General features: G+C 43.2%; 1 protein-coding gene across 2 annotated transcripts; it reads left to right on the plus strand.

The window, feature by feature from the left end:
* The first annotated feature begins 9 nt into the window (after positions 1 to 9).
* Positions 10 to 24,464, plus strand: LOC107313488 (glycerol-3-phosphate acyltransferase 3). Of its 2 annotated transcripts, none has more exons than XM_085546769.1 (12): positions 10 to 163; positions 14,389 to 14,461; positions 17,970 to 18,240; positions 18,710 to 18,784; positions 19,269 to 19,358; positions 19,574 to 19,667; positions 20,072 to 20,187; positions 21,332 to 21,387; positions 21,768 to 21,853; positions 22,119 to 22,247; positions 22,769 to 22,848; positions 23,356 to 24,464. In XM_085546769.1, the coding sequence occupies exons 1-12, from the start codon at positions 86 to 88 to the stop codon at positions 23,480 to 23,482; spliced, it is 1,275 nt and encodes a 424-aa protein (XP_085402895.1). In that variant the 5' UTR covers positions 10 to 85; the 3' UTR covers positions 23,483 to 24,464. The 2 variants fall into 2 exon arrangements, with proteins under 2 accessions (XP_085402895.1, XP_015717288.2); XM_015861802.2 differs by lacking the exon at positions 10 to 163 and adding an exon at positions 8,046 to 8,256.
* Positions 24,465 to 24,740: the final 276 nt, after the last annotated feature.

Raw genomic sequence — 24,740 nt, forward strand, 5'->3', positions numbered from 1 at the left:
GCTGCAGGCACTTTGTTATTGTAGAGATCCACTTGTCCTGTGAGAAGACATGGAACGTTCACCATAATGTTTTCAGAATTCCAAGATGTGGATGAAGTGTTGTATGTCAGAGGGGGGAAAGAAAACCCTTGTGACTTTCTGTCACAAAACAAGTGATTGCCAGGTAGGAGATTTCCCACTGTCCCAGTGACTAACAACAGCACAGCAGCCATGGCAATGTGTCCCGGGTGTCTGCTTGTGTGACATGGGGATCAGTTGGTTAAAGCCAAGGATAGTGAGTGGTGTGGAAAAATATATTCTGAAACTTATACTTTGTTGTCTGATTTTTCCTGTATCCCTTCCTGTGTCCTTGTACACTGCACGAATTAAAGCCTATGTCATGGCTTCCGCTGTGCTCTGTTGTAATTATTGCTGCTTAAATCTTAAATGATACTTACATCTTTTCAGTGTGCCAGAGTTTAAAATTGCAAGTATTTTTTTCTGTTTGGCAGATGTCTTAAAGTCACTAATGGGGATTGTAGTTCTATGTGAAGGGTTAAGGTGAGCAGTGGGTCTAGGGTTCCCACATTTCCGTGTCACTTCATCTTGCTCAGAGATAGAAGGGGAGACAGAATAGGCAAAGAGAGAGAGAAAGAGATGGTGAGGTCTGAACTGTTGGAACATGAATTTTCTCATTAGGACTGTGTTTTTACAAGACTGTAGGAGATGATATCCCTCTCTACCTGTCATGCAATGCTTCCCCAGCTCACTAAGAGGAGGAGAGCTGTTGGATGTGTGATCCTTGTTACCGTTATAACTCATCTTGCATGTCTGAATCTGCAAGTGTCACACATTGCTTGTTCAGCTGTGGAAGGAGTGGGCATGGGTGTGTGTGTGTCTGTTTTCTCTCCTATCTTAACAAGAAAAAACTAAACACTTTGTCAAAGAGGTGCTTCTTTATACAGAACAGTGACATTTAAAGCAAGCGTTGAACCCAATGACAGCTGAGGTGTGAATGCCAGCCTGACATCAAATGGCAACTACATTCTTACCTTGCTTAGAAGAAATGTTTCTTGTTTTTGCAGTTGCTTTTTTAATTACCCCTCCATCTCCCCCTTTTCTTTCCCTTGATATTCTATGCATATTCTGTATTTCGCTTGCAGTTGTCAGCGGAGGCCTTTGGTAGACTCTGTTAGTTGTGATTGTTTACTGTTCTCGTTGTACTAGTGTTATGGAGGAGTTGGTTGTTTTCCAAAAGACCATAGCTAAGCATGTCCTCCTCCCCCAGCAGGAGGATCTGGTGGCAGTAAAAGATCATGTTCTCATGATAACTTGCAAGTGGGAAGTTGTGAAACCACAACTTATTTCTTATGTGTGGTTTTTTTTTTTTCCTTCGGCAGATCAGGCACTCAAAAAATGTCTTCCTTCAGGTATACTTCCAACCCTGGAACTTGTAAAGAAGTCACTTGAAAGCAACTTTGAAGATGCTCATGTTACTATTGCCATAGTGATAAGCATCTAAGATAATCCTTTTGGACTCTGAGAATGAGGTCAGAGTTTGGTAAAAGCCCCTTGTAATTCTTTAATTTATTTGTGCGTGAAGACTGGCTGCTGTAACTACAGAGTTCTTAATCCTCTGTTTCCCAAATGTCTCTTCTACAGCTGTGTTATGCTTAGGAACATCTGCAGTGCTCTTCTCTCTGACTTCAGCTGACCTGCTGTACATCACTGGGAGATCTTCTCTCTTTCCTAACTACCTGATCAAGTCCCTTTTGCATCTTCCAAGGGACTCCCTGTATGTATTACAAGAAACATGCATTAAAAGTAGTGTGAATAGTGCCATCTAGTTGGCACTAGAGAACTCTTCTCTGTACATCCTTCTTAACATTTCATTATAATGCAGAGATGTTTCAGTTGTACTTGGAAATTCAATGTAATGCTGAAGGCACTGTAATACAGAAGATGTTCTGGTCTTGTTTCTGCCAGCATCTGTTTCTTAGAGCAGCAGTGAAAACAGCAGTGGAGCCTGTACAGCTTTCCAGGGCTGTGTGGCCTGAGGCCTGATTTCGAGTAAACCGGTGAACTTAGGTCACAGATTCATCACAGACAGAACCTCTGAGTCTTGTACTCTAAGGATGATTTGCTTTTGGAAATGCTTGTCCTGTGGTGGAAAACCCATTTGTCCATGTGCTTTCAAACATGTTCCCTAGCTTTGAAACAGATGACAGAGGTGACCTGTGGGGGTTTCTTAGGGCCATCTACTTTTGGAGAAGTACTCTCAGGAGCTAGTATAGAGACAGAGGCCTTCTTGGCTCTTTTCTTTTTACTGTTTCTCTACAGGACCTTAGCTTTGTATCCCCATTTCTCCTCTCCCCTTCTCCTTCTTGATTTACTATTCTATTTAATGATGGCTCCTCAATTAGTGTACCAGGCTCCTTTGTGAGCAGGGTTCATTCCGATCAATTGTCATCAAGGCTAGCATTCAGTACATCCAATCAATGCTGTTCTATATAATGGCCGTGCTATTGACTGATTTCTAATTTTACAGTATGTTGAGCCCTGTTGAACTCTTTTAATATGATAATTGCTTTACTAATCAGTAGTCATGATTTGTGTGCAATAGTGGATTATTGACATCAATTGATATCCCTTGGCATTTGTATTTGGCTGTAAGGATGATGCAGGTGGCAGAACATTTCATGTATCAGTAGATATTAAATAGAATAATACTGAGAAAAATGTTACACGTTACTTAGAAAGCTAGTTTTATTTTAATGTAGGGATAGTTACTACATGTTACTTTCTAACATCATATAGGCAGCTATTAAACAGCATATTCTGTAAGGACATCACAAGCATTCATAAGTTCTTTACTAGGAGAGTGTTTAGGCCCTGGAACAGGCTGCCCAGGGAGGTTGTGGATGCCCCGTCCTTGGAGGTGTTCAAGACCAGGTTGGACAGGGTCCTTGTCAACCTGATCTAGTAATTGTGTATGTTTGGTGGCCCTGCTAGGCAGGGGGGTTGGAACTACATGATCCTTGAGGTCCCTTCCAACCCGGGTCATTCTGTGATTCTGTGATTCATATTAGTATGTTTTAAATACTAACTATTAGTCTACATATATAATCGATAGGTAGTATTTAATAACGTACATATCTTAACAATGTATCATATATGGGCAGTCATTCTCTTTTACCCATGTAGTGTGTAACTTTACAAGAGATTTAAGTATGTCCACACATTTGATAAAACAGTGTATTCTGTTTCAAACAACCATTTGATTTGTCAGCGTTCATTCTATTCCATGAAATGCATCTGATTAGAAAACTATATATATGTAATGTATATACCATAAATTCATTTAAGGTCTCTAAAACTTCAACTGTGCCATTATGAAATGTTAGGTTAAAGCTGAAGCTGACTTCTACCCAGCTGCTCTTCACCCATCTGGGACCAGCTGCTCTTGCTGTGGGATCAGGAGGTGGCAGCACTGCATGCACCTTTCATGTGGCAGGGAGGCACTGACCCGTATTAATGTGTCATCTGAGATACACAAATCACAATAGCAGTTAAGAAAAAAAGATGCAAGGGAAAGTTGATTTCCCTACTAAATGGGTAGCGGCATGTTTTGTCCTTCCTTACAGTGCTTCAGAAGAACAGTAGCATTTCATGTTGTGATTTTATTTCATTAGGAACTGAGGTCATTAAAGAGATCACAAAGTGCTTGGAGTCATGTGTGTGCACACAATGTGCATTTGGAAAAGAAGCAGGGAGATGAAATCATACAGGGGAGGATAAATGCTCCATCCTCAATGCTTTGTGTATATCGAGATGAAAAATGCTGGATGCTGACCACCTGTGAAAGTCTGCCCATCACTGATTCATTCCATCACTGGAGGGAATCTCTCCATTTCCTTTTTTATAAAGCTGGTGTTAAAGATTCAGGTTCCACCTTAGTGCAGGTGTACGTGAGACACTCTTGGTTGTGTGAGACACGTGTGCAAAGCTGACGGCTAAGAAATATAAGAGCTATGTGAAGGCCAGGCTTTTTGGAAAGAGAACCAGATGGAATGCCGAAGGGCAGCCAAAGAGTCTGTGCTATATGTGGGCGGGAAGCTGAACTGCCCTATGGTGCCCCCTTTTTGTGCTGTAAACAGGGCTGGTTTGGGGATCGTTAACCTTTGCACAAGGAGAAGCTGAAAAATATTCCAGGGTTTTAGACTTTGTAGTAGGGCTGAGTTTAACTTAGTGTGACTTACTAGACTGGGAAGTGCAGTAAGACACGAGTCTGACTCTGGAGCCCCGTAACAGATGCAGCTGGGATAGGTGCTGTTTGTGCCAAGGATGATATAACGATTTACTCAAAATAGAACTCCACAAGTGGAAAAAAGGGAAGAGTGTGGCCTTGGGCCTACCTAGCAATCTACTCCTGAAGGCTGGGGGCTTGTGAGGAAAAAGGTTGGACTGGCTGAAGTACTTGCTTCTGGGAAAAGCCACTTGACTGGCAGCCCTGGGTGGAAATGGGTGCTTTTCTTTGGCTGCAGTTTTCTTTGCTGCAATCCACTTCATGCTGGCTATTTCAGCAAGAATCAGCTTTGTTGCTGCTAGCTTCTGTTAACACTCTTTTTTGGGTACCCACTTTGTAATGAGAAGCTAGATTTAGGATTTTAAAAGGGTTCTAATTGTAGCTGTGTCACTGAACTGAACTCCTAGCAACTGTAATCTCTAATTTATGGAATTTAAATTGATTGAGGTGTGATATACTTCAGTGCTGAGTGGATAAAATGTGCAGTGCTCCTGCGCCTCAATCCTTGCTGGGGGCTGCACACAATTCACTGCAGCTCTGTGAATACGGACTGCAAGGCATAAAAGCTGTGTAAAAGCGAAGCTACCTCTAAAGCTTATCTGTAGTTTCTGTGCAACAAGGATTAGAAGTTCACAGAAGCACAGCAGAGGGTAAAATTCCAGGTAGGTTCCAGGATACAAACTGAGGCTGAAACTATCTGACTCTTCTGTGTATACAGCATATCAGTTTTTACAGTGTGTTATGGCAAATAAAGTGCTGGAGAGAAGGCATGACCTGCCTGTGATCACGAGACAAATGAAAGAGAGCAGAATTCCCAAGTGGGTTATTGGCTACCTGCCATTGCAGAACAGCAGAATGGCACGAGATAGAAGGTAATATTGGAATAAGTATGGTATGTAGGACCGTATTTGTTTCTAAAAGAATACAGATATTTACTGTTTGATATTCTGAAGTTGCTGGCTCCAGTGACAGCAGACAAGCAAAAAGCTTACTAGATCTGACCCACCAGCAGCCAATAATATGTACGATAACTTAGCAATGCTTAAGGAGATGATGCTGTCCAGATACTTCAGTGGGATTGCTCTGATTCTGGAAACCAAGTTTGCAGTTACACACCCCAGAGCCAGACTCTACAGGGACTGGTAATCAAGTAGGATACAATAAGTACAGCCAAAAGAAATAAATTAAAAGGCTCTGCAGTTTTTGGATTCATTTGGAGCATCTGGTTTAGATCAACTTGGAGCATTTAATTTCAACTTCTGCACTTCTTTGCATGTATTGTGCTTCATGGCAGAAGTCAAAGTGTGAGGATTGCATTAGAAAGTATGACTGTGTGTAGTCTTTGCACATAAATTAGGCCTTCAGAAAATGAAACCATGGAAAACTGTTAACGTGAGTGCACTCTCTGAGTCTTTGGTGGAATGATGCTGCCATGTTCATGTTAAAGTATGGTTACAATACCTGAAAGAAAAAAGCAGGAGTGGGGCAGTAGAACTGCGTGTTCTCATGGAGTATATACAGACAAACAAAATGGAATGATGGAATGAATTTTAAACTAATTTATCAGTAGATAAATGATCAGTGGTTTATAACAGCTGGATATATATATATATTTTTTCTTAAAGAGGCAAAGGCCACTTGGCAACGACAGTAATTTATTTTTCCTTTAAGTAAGTCAACAGTTTTTGCTAGCTGTCCTTTGATGGGAGTGCAAGATGAATTGAAAGAAAGCACTTGAGCACGTTCACGCCAGGAGCTGGCAGCTTTGTCACTAAGAGGAGGATGTCACATTACCAGACACACTCTGCCAGGCAGAGAAAATGGTTCTTTGAGCAGCTCACCATGGAAATTGATTTTTCTCCAATTTAACATTAATATCCTTGTGAATTATTCATTTAAGAGTACAGTGGAAACCTGGATGCAGTAGGTTCTGTTTATGTGTTCAGCTTTGCTTCAGTGTGGGCACCTGAAACTGGAGCCTGTTAGTATTTCTTTTCACCAGCGTTTTATTCCCCATTATCCTTCTGTAACAGCAAGAATCAAAACGGTGATCTTCCCATGCTGTAAGAAACAAATAGTGGAGGCTGTGCATTCCCTACTGTTTGCTCATGGAGTCTGCAGGTGTCTGACTATGTCCAATGCCAGCCAGAACAGGGGTAGGTAAAAACAGCCATGCTGTTTAGTAGGAAAGTAACACCTTATTTCCTCATGATATAGGATAGGGTACTATAGTTAGGCTGAGGTTAGACTTGATGATCTTCAAGGTCTTTTCCAACCTGGATAATTCTATGATGAATGTTATAAGAAGAGGCCTCAAGAATTTTCCTCTGATGTTTCAGGGACATGGACAGATCTCAGCCCCCTCACTCCAGAATTTGGTGTGGCTTGCACTATATTGAGTTCAACCTTTTTGTTTTATGAGAACCCTGGCTAACAAGTGCTCAGGATGGATAAAAATCATCCATTACTTTTAATTTTTAAGGTTCTGTCAGCCAATAAAAAAAACCCCTCGTACTGCACAGGTATGTCTATATTATTGACCTGGGGAGCAAGACAAGTTACGCCGTTGCTACCTTTCTACATCTGTCCTTAGGATAGAGATTCCAGATTCTCAGTGCTCTGAATAAACAAACCAACCAACCCCCTTGGCATTCTCCATTTGCATCAGCAATGAACATTCATGGGTAAAGAATAAAGGCCATGGTTGTCTTCCTGATGGTGAAAAAAGAGAATGTGAATTTTGAATGTAGCTCTAAGGGGTGTTATATTATGAACAACACCCTGTTGTTTCTGACCCAAGCTGCTTTCTGGCTTTGTGCATAAGCAACTCACTTGGCTCCAGGTGATACATGTATGGGAAAGAATGCGTGTATTCTTAAGTTAATCATTATGTTTTTAAAATGTATTTTGATAGCTAATGCTTGGATAATTGTCAACATTGGAATACCTAAGGCACTGCCATTTGGGACACTGGGGAAAGTTGGGATGGGATCTGTTTCATAAGGAAAATTACTAATGTATGTAATTGGTGGCAGCCAATGTATACTTTGGAAGCTCAACAAAAATGGCCAGAAAATCAGACTTTTAATGATAATACTGTTCTACAGCTAATGTTATTTTATAGAAGGGAAGAAAAATGGGCTGTGGTACCACGTGTGGATATATTTTTCACATTGAGGAATGATGAGAAAAGTCAGAAGGAACACAGATTGTTGATAAAGGATACAAATGTTTCAACGCTGGAATGGCATAGAGTAGAAATGCCAAAGCAATGTTCTTCAGGTGCTATTTTGGCCAGGAGTGTCACGTTTAAGATGTCAAAGGAGGAAGAGGATTTGGAATTGTTTGTAGCCTAAAAACAATTAAAGCATAAGTGAGGAGGGGGGGGGTAGGATGTGAGCAGTCACAGAGACAGTGAAGGAGAGGCTGATAATTTTGGTACAGCAGCAAGGATAACTTTGGGGGGGTGGGGGGGTGATGTGATACATGCTTCCTTAAGGCAAGTGTTTGGAATGGAAGAACCACACGCATTCTCCTTTGTCACAGAGGAGCGGTCTCCCCAGGTCCCCCCTGCTCGCTGTGTCCCCAGCCGCCATGCAGACACCTCCGTGCTCTCCCTCTGCTCGCGCCCCCTGCAGCCGCTCAGCCGTGATGCCGCGGCCGGTCCGCCCTGTCCCGCCCGTTTCGTGCACACCGCGCTGGTGCCGGTGCGGTGCGGAGGGGGCGGGCCTTGGGGCGGGCCGTAGGGCCGTACGGCCTTAGGGCGGCGGCGCCCGCGCTCGCGGCGATAGTGGCAGTGCCGGAGGTGGCGGCGGGCGCTCGCCGCCATGGAGGAGCTGGGCTCGCTGGCGTTGTCGCTGGGCACGGTGTGGCTGAGTCTGGTGATCGCCCTCATCGTGCTGCCTTCGGCGCTGGGTATCTCGCTGGGCATCTCCGAGGCCTACATGTGGGTGCTGGTGAAGACCCTGGAGGTAGGCGGCCCGCCCGTCCTTCGCTGACCCGGGGCGGGGGGCGTGGGGCCGCCATGGCGGGCCGGGTACGGCCTGTGGCTGTGCCGGGGGTGCTGCCTCCTTTCGTCCCGTCCTTCAGCGATAGCTCTTGGGCGTGTCTGCCGTGGATACGTTTTAAGGCTTTCCGTGCCTTAAGTGCTTTCTGGAGGCCTTAGGCAGATTTATGCTGGTGTAGGGTGAAGAGTAGCCGTTCCCAATCCGGGCTGAGGTTGTGAGGTTCTGAGCCGGCCAGGTTGGGCTGTGCTTCGTTTCCTGAGCAAACTGACTCGTCCTGCTGAGATGAACCAAGGTGAACCTGAGATGTGGATTGTCCTCTCCCACAGAACGTGTGTGTGGAGAGAACGTCTCGCAGCTGGCCTGTTGTTGAGAAATGTCTCCCGTTCCTTGGCTCACAGCTACGCCTTGCTCAGCAGCTTGACACAGAGCCAGGTCCAGGTAGCGCCTACAAGAGCCCCTGGAGATAGGTATTGTCACATCTGACTTTCCTGTGCCAGAAATAACATTAACAACGGAACGTGGGGAATATAGGGCTGTTAGCCTTGTGCAGCTGTGCTGCCTGAAACTTCCTTGGCTGTTGAATTCAGTCTGTGGGCTTCCTGCTGAGCAGTGGCTGTGTTGAGTCATAGGATGCTGCAGTTTTGAACAAGCGAGACTCCTTGCAGTGGTTCTCTTGACAGCTTCCTCTTTAGTTCCAGCCTTGGATCTCCTGGCCAACCCCTCTTCTTTGCCAAGATAGTGGTGGGATCTTGGGCCTGTAGAGCACTTTGCACATCTGCAGCCTCTATTGTCTCTTTGGGCTGGATTGAAGGAACTATTGCTTTTTGTGAAGTATAGTGTTACTCTGCTTTGGCTGTGCATGGTCCTCTCTTGTGGTGCTATGTTTCTGCACAGCTTGTATTGTCAGGTAATGTATGTGCTTTGATAGAGCTGATCTGTTACAAGGGACTAGCTCTGTCATTTTGGACACTGGAGTTTGGGAACCAAGTAACAAGATAGTCTGAAGCATGTAGTATATCTGCTAATCCACACTAATGTGTAATGTGGCAGACAAACATGAGCCTGTGGCATGCAGTTTTCATTGAGGCTGTGGTATGGAGCAAGGCGAGAATGGTGCTGAACTTGAGACAGTATTTTTGTCTGCTTATAGAAACAGATCTGTTTACACTTGATTCAGAAGGGGTGATGCTTATTTGCCATGCTGCAGGCATGGCCTAAGGAAAGGGCTTTAAGGATCAAAGTGTTCTGGTGGTATGACACTACTGATGAGGGAGATCAGTTGGTGCACAATGGCTTCTTATCCATGCTGAGCTGCCTTAGCGAGGAGCATTATTCTAAGCATGTACAGACAGCAGTGTTGAGGATGTACTTCTGTTGGGCTGTGTTGATTGAACCCAGAGTATTGTATTGTTTAAACACCCCCAGGTTGCTTCCAGCATTTAATTTTGTGCATCTTTCCTTCCTGGTCTCAATCATATGCTCCCCTCCATTAAAGCTTTACAACTCTGGGGCTTTTGAGTACCACGCTACTTTCTCCTGTAGTGTGGTAACTCATAGCAGATACTTGGAGTAGTAGGTGTGTTAACATTATGTAACTGTGGCCCCTGGTAACAGAAGCAATTTCTAATCGCTTATTATGCTGCCAGGCAGGGAACGCACTTTCACTGAGCAAGGGTGTAACAGTAGCTATGAAGCAAAGGTGCTTGCTTTGGAGATCACTGCAGCTACCCAAGAGGACCTAAAGTTGAGAATATACCTTAGGGCAACAAGGGTGTTTTGGTGCTATTGGTCAAACAGTAGGTCCTTGCCATGTAGGATGGGGTGTCTTCCTTTCCCAGTTCTCCAGGTGTCAGTTTGGCTCTTTAAGCCACCACTGGGATTAGGAGCTATGTCTTGCAGTGCTAAGTGTAAGGGCGAGTAAAGGAAAGGGGAAATACATAGCCTATAAATCTGTGAATCACTGTGGGACTGCTGATTCATGTTGAATTTGTCGACTTCTTTAAGCAACCTTTGCTGAGTAGTGATGTCTAACAGCATTGCTGAAGGTCTTTGTATCATTGTAGTTGGTGTCGTTTCTGAGCTGTTGGGTGGAGAACTCTGACCTAAGAGGACAGCTCTGAAGGGGCAGAAGTTAATGGAAAGCAGCTCTTGAAGATAAGTCTGATAGGGATGATGCACCCTTGCTGACAGGCCAGAAATAGCTTCTGGAAAAGTGTTTTAGCACATCTACTGCAAAATCTTCAGTTCTTTGGCTATGTTAATTAAGTACCCCAGCTGCCCTAGTCCTGTTCGGGTCCTTATGGGTGGTTTCAATAGATTTAATAATGAAGGCTGCTTGTATGCAGGTCAGGTTACTAGAGCTGGGGTTAGCCTCCACAGAGGTTGTATCAATAATTAATTCAACATCTTCCTGGTCAACAACACTGACCCGAAACTGCTCCCGACTTCACAGCAAAATGAGCAACAGTGTTTCTGATGCTGTTAATTAGTAAATGCTGCTTACAAAGAGCAGCAACTCTAGCCACATCTAGCCTTAAGGTTATAATGCATGGAGCTGGTATAAAAGAAGCTACTTAGTATTTCTGTTGCAGATCCCCCTTCTTTCCTGTAAAGCTGGACTATGTTGTCCTGTTTGGAGGCAATGACGAAGACATCTCATGAGGGTGAGGAAAAGATAATGTAGATAACCAGGGAACCTTTCACCCTCCCTCTGAAATGATTGCTCCTTTTTTTGCAGGGCTGTTTTCGTTTACACAGAATTTCCTGCCTCCCATTGTGTGGGAGGTGCTCTCAAATCTCTGTTGCTGTTGAGGTTTGGAAGGCCTCCAGGAAGGAGTGATCACCTAAACTAGCACGTCAGCTTTTGTGCTGAGTGTAACCTGCCAGCCTCTTTAAATAAAGGAGCAGCAGTGATTCTAACACCGTTATGACTTGGGATTTCAGTCAGCTGCAGTAGTTCGGTAATCTCTCTTCAGTAATCAGTGAACACGACTCCTAAACCAGAGATGATATTTTAAGATGTTATTTTTGCATCTGAAGTCTAATTGGGCTTTTCTTGAGTACTGCATGACCCCTGTAGGTCACTTAACTATCTCCTACAGGCTGTTGGCTTGCTGTGTGTGGTGCTTTCTTTTTCAGGGGTTGGAAACTTAAAAACCTTTCCTATCAGGATGAGGTGGCGACGTTCTGAAGGGAAGGCTGGTAGGCTGTTCTTATCTGGTGAGATGTAGCATGGTATCTTCAGGCCAGTGTGTGTGACTAAAGCACACAAGCTAATTAGCCCTGTGCAGCGCGAATAGCAGCATTACCGAGTTGGATCTGCGTTATATGCATACTTTGTCACTGTGCTGATTTTTAGCTTTACATACTAGTTCAACAATTAGCATGAGATACACAACTTATTTTTAATGTTGAAGAATCTGATGTTTTATGCTTCTTCCCAAAATTGGCTCCCATGTCCCTGGTGAAGGCTTAGGTCTGCACCTGATGCCTTGGGCTGCCTACTCAGCACCTACACTCATGTCAGTGTTAATGCAGTACATGGATGAAACCTGCCATGTGGCTTTTCGCTCATCTGCTCGAGAAAACTGAGCCCGTACTTGACTTTCAGGATGCTTTTTGATCTCTAGTATGCGCACATGGTATTTTCCCCTCTGTGAGATGAGTCAGATTACGTAGTGAAAGCTCTTTGTGGTGTGAAGCTGGGCATTAGGATAGGAAACAGCTGAAGTCGCAATGGATGGTGCAGATCACCAGCTGGCAAGGAGGAAGGAAAATGACTCACATAGCTGCATGTGGTGCTTCTTGTTTTCCAAGTTGGATATAAACAAGCTTCTCACTTGATCAAAGTTAGAAGTGCTGTCAAAGCCAGCACTTTATTTCAAGTGCCTGAGGATAAGTGGCATGATTACATTAAGTAAACTTGAGTTAGAATCAAGTCCTGCTGCTTGGTTGCTGGCACGTGCCTGGTCTTTGGAAGTTTGACAGACCTGGGAGAAAGAGCTAATAGGATTTGAAACCAGTTTGCAGTAGCAGCTGGTAAAGCTGTGTCCTGATAAGCGCCTGAAGTCTCAAGTGTGAGAAAGGAACAAGAAAGGAAGATGGCCTGCTGTGGCTGCTTGGCTTTCTGAAGTGTGCCTCAGTCTCCTGGGAGAGCTGGCAGCAAAAGTGAAGTTGCTTCAGCTCTCCCCTGCTGGAGTGCAAGGCAGCAGTTCCTGGAAATGTTCTGTGCAACATCTGTAATGGTGCTGTGCTGTTGCCCTGTGCCCAGCTGCTGAGAGAACAGTCCTCTCTGATCTTTTCCTTTGCCTCTCAAGTTCTCCTTTGGGGGTGCTGAAGCTTTCTGAAGTTAAATGAACCTGTGGACTGTCAGACTGAGCAGGAAGCACAAATGTCTTCTGAGGAGGTGGTAGAAGGTTATGTAGTGGGCTTACGTGACCCTGCGGTTTCTATGTGCTTTGGGGAAAAGTCCACTACTTGCTTTGCTAAGTGAAGTGTCAGAGGATATTGCTATATATTGGCATGTTGCAAACTTCAGTGTATTGCACAGCCGTGTCTCAATAGCCTGTATCCTTAAGTTGTTGCTGCCTTGTGCTTGGCTGGGCTCAAACTTTCTTCTGGTGTGAGCTGAGTTTGTAACCACATGACTTCTATAATGAGGATAAACTGAAGAGAGTTGTGTATTTTTTCTGAGCTTCAGAGAAGCTCTTTTCCCTGGTTGTGCAAAGCAAAAGTGGCCCAGCACAAGGTTTTGAAAATGTGTTTGAGGAGGGCTTGATTTAGTAAGATGGGATATAGGAAGTGGTTCTGTCAGTGCTGGTCTTGAGAGGTTATGTGCTGGAGGTAATGCCTTCAGGAAGGACCCGAATCCCCAATGCCCCACAGCTTTATTGAATGGAAAAGGAGAAAACAGCAAGGTTTAGCTTTGTGCTGAATCAAACACATTGCCAAAACGATGTCCTGTTACTTCCATCTCTCCTACCTTGCTTCAAGTCCTTTCTTTGTAGATTAACACAGCCTGCTTTTGTGCTGTGAACGAATATGACTTTGCTGCTGGAGCTGTGGAGGTCTGAACAGTGAAATATCCGTATTTTTCTGTAGGAGCTGCTGGATCAGTATACAAAGCTATCACTTATAGCTTTGTAATAGCTTTTCTATAAATAAGGTAAGGTCTCACGGGGAAGGAACTACAACAGTTACCTTCAGAATGAGCTGCTAAGTGAGTCCTCTTCAGCTGGACATTTTGTCCATTGGCAAAGTAGCTGTGCAGAGGAGTGGACCCAGGGCAGAAGGTCTGCTCCAGGGTGAAGGGCAAGCTCTAGGGCAGCCGAGGGCTTGCTGTGGTCAACCTGATAAAAACGGAACCTGATATGGACAGAAGAGCTGTTGCACGGTGCTGCACAGAACTGACTGAGCTGAAGGTCAAGAAAGCCAAGAGTAAGTTAAACTGGCTACAGCCTTGTCAGAACTGCAAGTGAGAAGATGTTTCATGGTGCCAGGGAGGTTCTGCCTCTCAGGTCTGTGGGCGGCGGAGGTGCTGAGAAGCATCAGTGTGTTCCTTGTGTCCAGAAGAGCAGGAGTTACTTCATCCACTCTGTCAGTCTCCTTAACCCAAACCACACAGTAAAAAACCAACAGTTTAACCCCAGTGAGCTGGCTTGTTCAGGCCTCGTTTGGACTTAATCCACTGAGGACTCTTTTTGTAGTTCAGTATAGTGAAATAGCATTGGTAGAATGAGTTGCATTGTGCTGTGTTGCTCATTGGGGCTGTTGTGCAGCTCAGCTCCAGGAGCTGCCTAGTGACAGATGCTTGTGGTGGGTCTGTGCTTGAAATGACACAGGCTCTGTGCTGGCTCTGAAGACTGGCAAGCAGGGTCAGAAAGTGCTGACTGTACCTGCGTGGTTTTTGTTATTAGACATATTCACCAGTGTTTCTTCAGAGGGTTACTATATATATGGTTTTAGGAATACCAGTGATTATTATCGGATGAAGAGACTGAAAATTACAACCTGTTATTAAGTGTTGCTTTGCAGGAGACTTGTTTCTGAAGTGATTACTACATTTGGAAAATTAATGAGTTCTTTCTTTTTCAACAGTGGGCCACTATACGGATAGAAAAAGGTGTCAAAAAGCCACAGCCACAGATACTGAAGATTCCTGCTGCTAATGGTAAGAACTTGGACTGAGATCATATTGTTAAGACTAATATGCTGGTGTGGGCAGACCGAGCCCTTTTCAAATGGGAAAGTATGTGTGAGTTCAAGAAAGAGAAGTAGTAGAGGAGTGGGATGGACATTACTGTATATCTTATTTCTCAATGCTACTGGCATATTCACTGTTCCTGCAGAGTGGAAATATGAGTTGCAATATGAACCTACTTTTGTCTTGAAAGCTGCGTTTAGGTTACAGCTTGCAAGGCTGCTTGCCAGCTCCTCTATCTTGGGAGCATCAGGGTACATTTAGTAATATCTGAGTAGATCTGACTGTGTAGTGGACTGCATTTCACAAGCTCAGTGCTACTGGAAGACTACTGGATGTGTTTGCTGTTATACTTTTTCTCTTAATTAGTGTGCTGGTGTTAAGTGTCGTTCCCTTGAGTTAGTTAATTCACTGTTAGCCAGGTAAGCTTCTTGCTGCTCTCTTTTGTCAAGACAGCTGAGTAGTTGCTTTATATTTCTTCCTTTAGCTTCATTTTGAAATAATGTGGTGGTGTTTGAAAAACAACAACTGTATCTTATCCCATACAGCGCATGTGTTGTGGTAGCTCATGCTGGGTCTGGCCACAAGAGGATGTGGGAGCTGTGTATGCAGTGAGTGTAGCTTTGGTCCTGGTACCAACTGCCTTTGTATCCCCATGGATTTGCTGTATTTTCTTGACTGCTTTAGTGCCAGCATTTTCTCTGTCTCTCTCTTTGTTTGGCAGCAGAGCTGGAAGCAGGAGGAGTTGCCCTTTAGTATACAAGTCAGTTATTATCTGATTCTACCAGTTAGCTGATGTGACTGTGATAGAGTAAAATGGGGATGGAGCTGCAGAGCTGATTAGTTGTGTTTCATCTGCAAAGGAGCATACTTCCATACTGGAACCACTGGTCATTGTGCTGTCTTCATGGCAGGCCTGAAACAGGCTTTGATGGTAACACACTCAGTCAGTTTGCAGCCATAACAGTAAGCTTTAGAAAGGGAAAACTTAAGTAGTGCATGTTTCTCTGAGCTTCTTTTTTGAGGAGGTATGGGAAGCATGGAAGATATCTGTCCTCTCCTACCAAACTGCTTTCTCTGCACTACTCTTGTAAGGAGTGACTTATGATTAGGGTCCTGTGTGTGAATGAGACTACTTGGTGACTGGGGTGGGTGAAGGTCTATCAGTCCTGTATTGGCATTTGCTGAGGTGTCAGCATACAAGCAGGCAGAGGCCTGATTGCATTATGCAATATTTACTGAGGGAGGAGAAATTTCTGCTGATAATGAATTGTTGAGTAGCTGATTAAAGTGGGGTAAAGGTAGGGGTCTGCACGTGTGTATACACGTGTGTGTTCAGTGCTGGCTGACACGAGGGGAATGTGCAGTACCTCTCCTCTCTATCCTGACAACCCAGTCCTTCCTGGGAGATGGGTCAGGAAAGAAGGGAACATTGCACGTGCATGGGCTGATTTTTCCTGGCAGAGGAATAATGTGCTTACTCAAAGACCTTAAATACCTTAAATACTAATCTCACTTAGTCTCTTGAAAGTGAGAAGGTGACTGAGCAGACACTGCCTTTCTCTCCAGTACCCAAATTGTGTGGATTTCATATCTGTTAGAAAAAATAGTAGTCAGCTCCCATGTGTGTGAGGAGTCCCAAGAAATATGTTGGTTGATTCTTGCTATATGAGGAAATACCTGGGACCGTTACCTTGTGTTTAATGTTTAGTGGGCAGTGTGCTTCTGTGCTGGTCCCAGTATTAGAGCTCTTGGCTGAGCAGGTATTTAGATCTGGGTCTCAGAGCAGCTGGGGAGCCAGATCTGAGCTGTCAGCACAAGTGCTGGCTGGTCAAAACCCAATCCTCTTCAAATTGATGGGTATGACAACACTAAAACACTGTTAAAGTTACTTAAGTGACATCCACTAGAAGATATATGCAAGTACTGTAAGTAGCAGATAGTGAGAAGTTTGAGGCTTGCGTAATTAGCTAACTAGTGTGTGAGAGCTGAGAGGCTCAGGGCTTGTATTGTCATGCTGAGTAATGTAGTAGCTATGGTGTGTTGTTGAGAAAGATCTTTGCTGTATTCCTGCCTAATGCTGTCTTTTAGCTACCCCTGGCAAACTGAGCTCTGCCTATGGCCAAGGGATTAAAGGCTGTTAAATACCATCTTCTGATTACTGGGAAGCTAAGCATATCACTTAAGTAGCATGTGCTTAGTTCTGATCATTATACCTTTAGATCCTGCTCGTAGTACCTTGTCCCAAAGGCAGCCTGTGCACAGAGGTGTGATGATGACTGTGCAGCTGGTGAGGAAAGGTTACAGCTGTGGTGTGCCAACAGTGTGTTCAACTTGAGCCTTGTGACGGTTCTCGTGGCAGTTTGAGCTGGGAAAGCAGCTGCTTGGCTGAGCTTTCTGGGTTCTGAGTAGCAGTGCGAGGAATGTTACTGGTGTGCTGGTGGGTGCTGGAGTCTCACTGGCCTGCTTGTTGGCTGCGACTTGTCTTCCACCCCAGCAGCTGTGTGGAGTAAGAGGCTGGGCTGTCTTGTCTGCAGTGTGGAGGTCAGGTTCCCTGACATTTCTAAGGAACTGGCTGAAAAAGTAGGAATGAGATGTGAAGTAGAGCTCTGATCTGTGCTTAAAATGCTACACAGAAGTAATACATGCTGCTGAATGTGGTGCTCTGTTTGCATAATTCAGATTCTGAAGGACATGTGCGTATTTGGGTGTGCCACTTATTTCTGTATGTTTATAGGCTAGTGGTAGGAAAATGTGCTGGTCTTGATGAAATGGCAAGCTGTGGCTGCAGAATTCAGAGCTGAAGGTGCTAGGAGTTTGTTGCAGTGTGATGTCTGTCTTGGTGCTTTTTCAGTATTTACATCAGAGATTTGTGAGGCATTTCTTGGAGCTCCTTTTGTTCACACGTGTGTGATACAGTGCAGTAGAAGTAAATCCCACATCAGATGTAATGTGAATGTTGTGCGTAATATATTTCTGGAGTTCTGCTGGTAAGGCTTTTTTGGGAATTCGTGGGAAGTTAAACCCCTGCAGGGTGTGTACTTGTGAGAAAGGCTCTTGTAATTTGAAACAGCTGGATGCTTCCTCCTTACCCGTCTATCTCAACCTTGCGACACAGCAGTTATGCACTTTGTCAGAGGGCATCTGACAGAGTGGTTACCTGAACTTGGACCTCTGTCATATAGTTGAGCATCTCAGGGGATGGTTGTTCTGGTTAAATGCTATTCTAGATTTCTTCAGTCATCAATTACATGAGCCAGACCAGAAAGCAGCTACTTGATCTTTATATTTAGCTTACATGACTTTTGCCTTTAAAAGCTCAAGTTGCAAATGAATGCTCATCAAACAGTGAGCTTTAAAAATATTAATGTCCAGCTCTGACAGTAGATTTGTATCCTAAACCAAAGCAGAGTTCTGAAAAACAGTGGTTTAATTTATAGACTTGTTTATTCACATGGTTACCCTTTTCTTCCTTAAGGTATCATTGAAAGAGATGAAACGCCTATGGAGAAAGAAATCGCAGGTCTACATCGAATGGAGTTCCAATTCGCCGACATATTCTATTTCTGCAGAAAAGGGTTTGAGGCCATTGTGGAAGATGAAGTCACTCAGAGGTTTTCCTCTGAAGAGCTGGTCTCTTGGAATCTCCTCACAAGGACTAATGTCAACTTCCACTACGTCAGCCTGAGGCTTACTGTTGTGTGGGTCATTGGGGTAATAGTGCGGTACTGCTTCCTTCTGCCACTCCGGTAAGCTTGCGGCTGCTGAGGGATTTTGTTGCTCAGGGATCACATAAATGTGCTCCTCCCCAGTTTTTTCAGACCAAATAAAAATTGGCAGATACAGAAGATCAAGTGGTTTAAACTCTCCTCTCTCAGTTGTTAAGAAGTCATTCAAAGCATTTATCTTGTGCACTGAGAACAGTATATGAGGTTTGTTGATCGTTTCTTCATGGAATACTTTCTTTAAGTTGCTTATATGGAAAATGTGAATGTTAACTGTGCAGTACTCTAAATATCAGGATTAAACTTGCAGCACTACATGCATCAGGGCATCTGATGCTGCTGCCTTAGTTTGGTTTTGAGCATTGTGTATCAGGGAATTAACTGACTGTGTAAAGGATTTGCAGAATCATTGAACATTGAAGCTCCTTTTCCATTGCAATGTGTTACTGATATAAATTGAACTTACTTGGCTTTTATGTCTGTTTCTCTGTAGCTTTACTCTTGCTGCCATTGGAATTATCTCAATGATTGTGGGGACAACAGTGGTAGGACAGCTGCCGAATGGCAGGTGAGTGCTGTCTGTGTGAGGATCAAACTGCCAATTACGTAGCCTTGCATCAGTGCAAAGAACTCAAGATTGAGACTGGACAGGTTTTACATGTTGTGGACTACTGACAGTCTGCTTAACCCACAAGAATGATGCCTTGCTGAGGATGGCTGCTTGCCATGTTTGGCTAGTGTTTTGATGGGGACCTTCTTGCTGTCATGATAAATACTCACCCAGAGTACTAAAATTAAAATAAAATAAAATAAAATAAAAGGCTGTTTTTAAAATCCCAACACAAGTGCCTTGCTTTGGTAAGTGAGATGCGCCTCTTGACATAGGTGCTGTAGTGATTGGTAGACCTGGGAATAGTCCTCTTACACCAGAATTCCAGGAAAATCTTTTAGCCCTGTATTATGTGGAGTAGGCTGAAGAACTTACCCCATGTGTCTTGCTGGAATCTAGCTGCTTTCCAGCATGCCCCAGATGTCTGTGTCTTCTCTTTCAGTCTGAAAAACTATCTGAGTGAAGTGGTGCACCTCACATGCTCCCGGATCCTTGTGAGAGCTCTGTCTGGAACTATCCATTACCACAACAAGTGAGCAAGCTAATGTTAAAACTGTTGTTATGCTCCTTTGTTTATGAGTGTTCTATTAGGAACTGGGGGAGGTGTGCAGAGAGGAGGGCAGTTTGTTCCTGAACCACAGGTTTATGTCATGCTGGGTGATGATTTAACTGATGGCTTTACAGAACTGTGTGTTTAATGTGGTGCTGAGTGCCTGGGTAGTCTAACAACAAATCGTGTAATTGCAGGGAGAACAAACCTCAGAAAGGAGGCATTTGCGTTGCCAACCACACGTCACCGATAGATGCGATCATTTTGACCAACGATGGATGCTATGCAATGGTATGAGGAGACTGATGACAGAGAGGAAAGATGGGAAAAGGAAAGACTGGCATATTGGTTCATGAGTTCACTATTTCTTTTAGCTTTCAAAGCTGGTAGATAAGGTTACTTTGAGCATGTGTCACTGGAGGAAAAAAAAAATAAAGCATGTTGAAGTCTGGCTACAAGTTGCATATTGGTGAAGTTGCTCTGGGAATGTCAATTTGGGTTCTGTTTGAAATACTTGAGAGGCTTTTTTGCATGCTTGTAGATCCTTTCAAGTGAATGCACTTCAATAACTTTTGTATACACTACTCAGTCCTGAGATGTGATTTACAGTATGACCTAATCTGTTGGGGATGCAGGAAAGGAAACTGTTCTGTTCTGAGGGTCTTGTATGCTGATATGTTTCACTGGGCCTGCAGGTTGGCCAAGTTCACGGTGGATTGATGGGAGTTATTCAAAGAGCCACTGTGAAGGCCTGTCCTCATGTCTGGTTTGAGCGCTCGGAAATTAAAGACCGCCATCTAGTGACAAAAAGGTGAGAAGTGAGTTGGAATAGGGAATTGCACTACTCATGTGACTCTGTACCTTCTAGTGCTTGAGAGAACACCTCTGAACAATCATTCTGCAATTGAAGATCCCAGTTTATGAAGTAAACTTTGAAGAGAGCTGTATCAGGAAGCGAGTTTGTGGAAGGACAGAAGCATGAGCAGGCAGCGAGGTTGCAGTGGGAAATGGGGAATTTGTACGACCTCAAGATTCTGAGAGGAAAAAAGGTTGATTTGTTTAAGTGTCATCTTTTGGGATGTGCAATTGCCTTTGTTCCAAATGGGTACTGCTAATTAGAAACCCTAATCACAGGGACGTGAGTCACCTGTAATTGCAATTTACTGTAAGCTGGGATGAAACAGAGTATTGTTCTTGTAGTAGGTTGAAGAGATGGTGTCCTCTGATCAGGTTTACTCAGAATGATCTGGAAGTGCTTGTCTGTGTGGGCTTAGGTACAGTGGCCAAAATGAATGGTTCTTGAGTCACAGTGAAGAACTGCTTGAAAGATTGAAATGGTTCAGATACAAAGGTTCTATTAGGATTTGAACTGCAAGAGACAAGCCCAAAATATCAGATCTGGGAAATTATCATCCTAACAGCTACTTTGCTATTAAAGTCCCAACATTTATATCTAAGTTAAATTTACTTGAGTTCTGCTTATAAAGTGGACTAGCAGGATCTGTCTAGGCTTGATTCAAGAAGGGAGGTGTTAGAAATAAGTCTTTGCTTGCTAATGTGTAGGTGAAGTGTGTGGGGAATTATATGTCTGAAAAAGAGCTTCCAACAAGTATGGCAGAGCCCATGAAGGTTTTCTCCTGCTCTAAGACACTTCTTGTAAATTGAGTTTGATTGAGTTAATTGTCATGACCTATTAGTGTACATTTGTTGGCTTTCGTGACAACCATTCATAAAGTAACATACAGGAAAAGTTGCTATTTGGAGTAATTTGTATATAGTAATGAAGGACTCTTTGCACAATGTTTCAATGTTGTTGCAAACAGAAGGGAAGGTTCAGATTTGTGTCCAGTAAACAGTTTTGGTTTCTTACAAACGTGTTCAGTAATCTGATGCACCTGCATGGGGAAAGAGAGGTAGAAAAACAGCTATTTTAACTTTACTTTTTGCTTCCACAGACTCAGGGAACATGTGGCAGATAAGAACAAGCTTCCAATCTTAATTTTCCCAGAAGGTAAGAAGCTGAACTGTTCTTTTTCCCTCCAATTCTGCATAGATGGGTTAACTTTATTATTTTATTCATCTTTCATGTAAGATTACCCTAGGGCAATGCAATACTGCCTTGCCTGTTGGGTGTCCTTGCCAAAGAATGAGAAGACAGTTTATTTTGCCACGTGAATATTTATTCACTGTGCTACAGATCTAACCTTAGCCTTGAGCTTTTTCTCTCACACATGCTGTGGCTTTATACAGCGAATCAGTCACAAGAGAAGGAAGAAAGGCAAGTGGGGAGAGGTGCTTAACTTACCCATAAGTGCTTGCTTTTGCTCCTCCTTGCTGTTGCTACTGAAATGTGTTAGGCTTTGTGAAATACTAATTTTATCTTCTGGGCAGGCACCTGTATAAACAATACATCTGTGATGATGTTCAAGAAGGGCAGCTTTGAAATAGGAGGGACAATCTATCCTGTTGCAATCAAGGTATGGGAAAGTGTCTGGCTGTTCAGCTTGAAAATGATTTGGGGTCTGTTTTTGTCAGGGTGGTGGGAAGCTGTCTCAGAGTTGCAAATGAAAAGCACAGTAACTTTGGTGACTGGTTACTTGCTGTGGTTGATTCCTGGCTTGCAAGTGACTGGAATGAGCCTGGCCTGTGGCTGAAAGCATCCACCTTGCACTTAAGACAGACTGTGGCAGTTTGTGGGGTAAAGAGTGTTTTCATCTTTCTTTTACCTGTGATCCCTTGCAGTATGATCCTCAGTTTGGAGATGCATTCTGGAACAGCAGTAAATACAACATAGTCAGCTACCTGCTGCGAATAATGACCAGCTGGGCCATTGTTTGCCACGTGTGGTACATGCCTCCGATGGTTAGAAATGTAAGATCATCACTGTTTGCAAGTGTCTCTTTGCCCTCTTCTCCAAAACCCCTGTCCACTCCATGTTTCCAAAACTGTTTTGTAAAGGGCTTTTATTGGTGGTTAGTTTAATAAATGATTGGGCTTAGCTTTTCCAGATGTACTGAAATATTGGGAGAATTTTTGCTGGATGTAGAATGCAGCTTGATACTATCATTGCTGTACTAAAGATGCAAAGAATAGTGGTAAATAAACTGTTGTGTATGATAGCATTGCTACTAATGCAAGCTGCAGTTTATGATGCGTCTGTAGCTTAAAACCTTATCCCCTCTATTAATCTGTGCTTTTGGAGCAAAACTTCCCTTAACATCAGTACTCTGGAGAAAAATGATCTAAATGTTTATCCTATAGAAACCTCAGGTTATGTTGGCATGAGGAGGGTGGGATTACTGGGTACAGAGTTAATTTGAAGCAGATGACTATGATGGAGGTCTATTTGAATTTACTTTTCTCTGTTTTGATTCAACTTAAAACACTCAAAGGAAGGAGAAGACGCTGTTCAGTTTGCCAACCGAGTAAGGTCAGCCATTGCTCGCCAAGGGGGACTGACTGAGCTTCCCTGGTAAGTGGTAGCATCCTTGTTAAGGCTGCATGGACTGCTTGAACTTGTAGGCTTCTGCTGTTAAATGTTTCTGATTGAGAAGTGCACCTAACTTCATTTTACCTGGGAGAATACAAGGGAGTAACTGTAACAGTCACATACATGTATATTAATAGAAAAAGCAATGGAGAAGGGGTGAGCTGATTCAGCTATAAGGAAATAGTGCCTCAAATGGGCTAAGATTTGTATCTTAGTTGGGACCTTTTGACAGTGCCAGATCAGACTGCTTTAATAAATGAGCTCTACACTTGGACTACATATACATTAAGGATTAAGGTACTTACTGCTTAGAGAGACAAAGAAAAAAATGCTTAAAACTGAGTGTAGAAGTTGAGAACAATCTCCAAGATGTTGGATGTTAAGACTAGAGTTGACTAAATTAGTTGACATGATGTGTAGTTTGACAATAGTGAATTAAAAAAAAACAGCAGACATGGTGGTTTATTCTTCACTCTTTCTCTGTTGCAGGGATGGAGGTCTGAAACGAGCAAAAGTCAAAGATAGTTTCAAGGAAGAACAACAGAAAAACTACAGCAAGATGTTAGTGAGAAATGGATCACAAGGAAGTCTGTCTGCAGGAACAGAGTCAGATTGAAAGGTGGTTCTTACAAACAAGTATTTTGCAACCAGCCTGAGCAGGAATAGTGTTTTTCTTTTTTTTAATTAACACAAAAACAAAGCAACAAAATCCCTTTTGTGTATACATGTTCTCTGTATGGTTGGTGCAGAGCCTGTTGACAGCAGTGTCTCCTTGTCTCTTTTCACTTCCTTGTTCTTCTGAATTTTTGTGCAATAAGGCACTGTAAGTCCTTGTATTCTCCTGCAGAACATGTGAAGAGTTGAAAGACTAAAGGGGTTAAAAAAAAAAACAAAAAAACCCACCACCTTTCTCCTGAGCTTGTAAGAATAAAGGGGAGTACACTGAGTAATGTCAGGGCACTGGTTGTGCGGATAATTATTGTTTGTGGTTCTTGGAAGCTTTAAACAATGTTCTTTTTCTGTTGCTCAGGCTTTTCTAGTTGTGGGTTTCTTCAGTGTTTTAGGATGATGTCAGAACTGTAATATTGACTGCTTTTGTTAACTTGCACCTGGATGTGCAAGGAGGGAAAGGGGAGCAAGGACTACATAACTTGAAGGACAGGGAAGGAATTTGCCTTGCCAAAAGTGCAGTTCAAAGACCATGAGGAATTTGGTGGCCTTACAACATGGAATTGCCTTTATTGAAAACTGTTTCTGAAGGGAGGGAGCCAGTCCTCAATCTCCTTGCCCACTGCTGCTGTCAAAGTTGGTTTCTTTAGACCACAAACTATAGAGTCATTATACAGCTGGCTACCATAGGCTTTGACAGATGTATTTTCATGAAGTGGATTTTCAGGACTACCTTCCTGCAAAAATTGCTGCTAATGACTGAAAGGTTTAAAGAGCCACTCCAATTCAGTGAAACATTTCTGGGCTAGCAATAGCTGCAGCTGTAAACAGAGGATCTGTAAGTCATCTATGATACAAGTGGCACGTTCTAAGTTGCAATATGTTGCTGTCTTAATGTAAAGAGTTAATAAATTCTATATTTCTAATGAGTGTTGTGTGGCATTTATGTTCTTTTGCTATAAGTATTTAAGCAAAGCAGTTTTACTTCTTGGAAACTTAAATCACTGTAACATAAAGAACCACTTATTGCTGAGCTCTCACTTACCTGTTTTCTAACCATTTTCCATTTTTTCCCCTTTAAACTAGCTTAGTGTTTTTCCTGTCTAGAGTAGGAGACATCATGCAGACTGAACTTGAAGTCATGTCAGGGAGGCTCAGGTAATTAAAGTAATTAACTGGAAATAAATGAGTTTCTAAATTTGTAA

The sequence above is a fragment of the Coturnix japonica genome, chromosome 4 (assembly GCF_054131305.1).
Source record: "Coturnix japonica strain WE chromosome 4, WE-NBRP24, whole genome shotgun sequence".
Lineage (NCBI taxonomy): Eukaryota > Metazoa > Chordata > Aves > Galliformes > Phasianidae > Coturnix > Coturnix japonica.

What these genes read in the sequence shown, in the direction of transcription:
- LOC107313488 (XM_015861802.2), top strand. Translation starts at nt 8,113, where the DNA reads ATGGAGGAGCTGGGCTCGCTGGCGTTGTCGCTGGGCACGGTGTGGCTG. An exon ending in ACTATCCATTACCACAACAA is followed by an intron (nt 19,359 to 19,573) that starts GTGAGCAAGCTA and finishes GTGTAATTGCAG; the next exon opens with GGAGAACAAACCTCAGAAAG. An exon ending in CGCCATCTAGTGACAAAAAG is followed by an intron (nt 20,188 to 21,331) that starts GTGAGAAGTGAG and finishes TTGCTTCCACAG; the next exon opens with ACTCAGGGAACATGTGGCAG.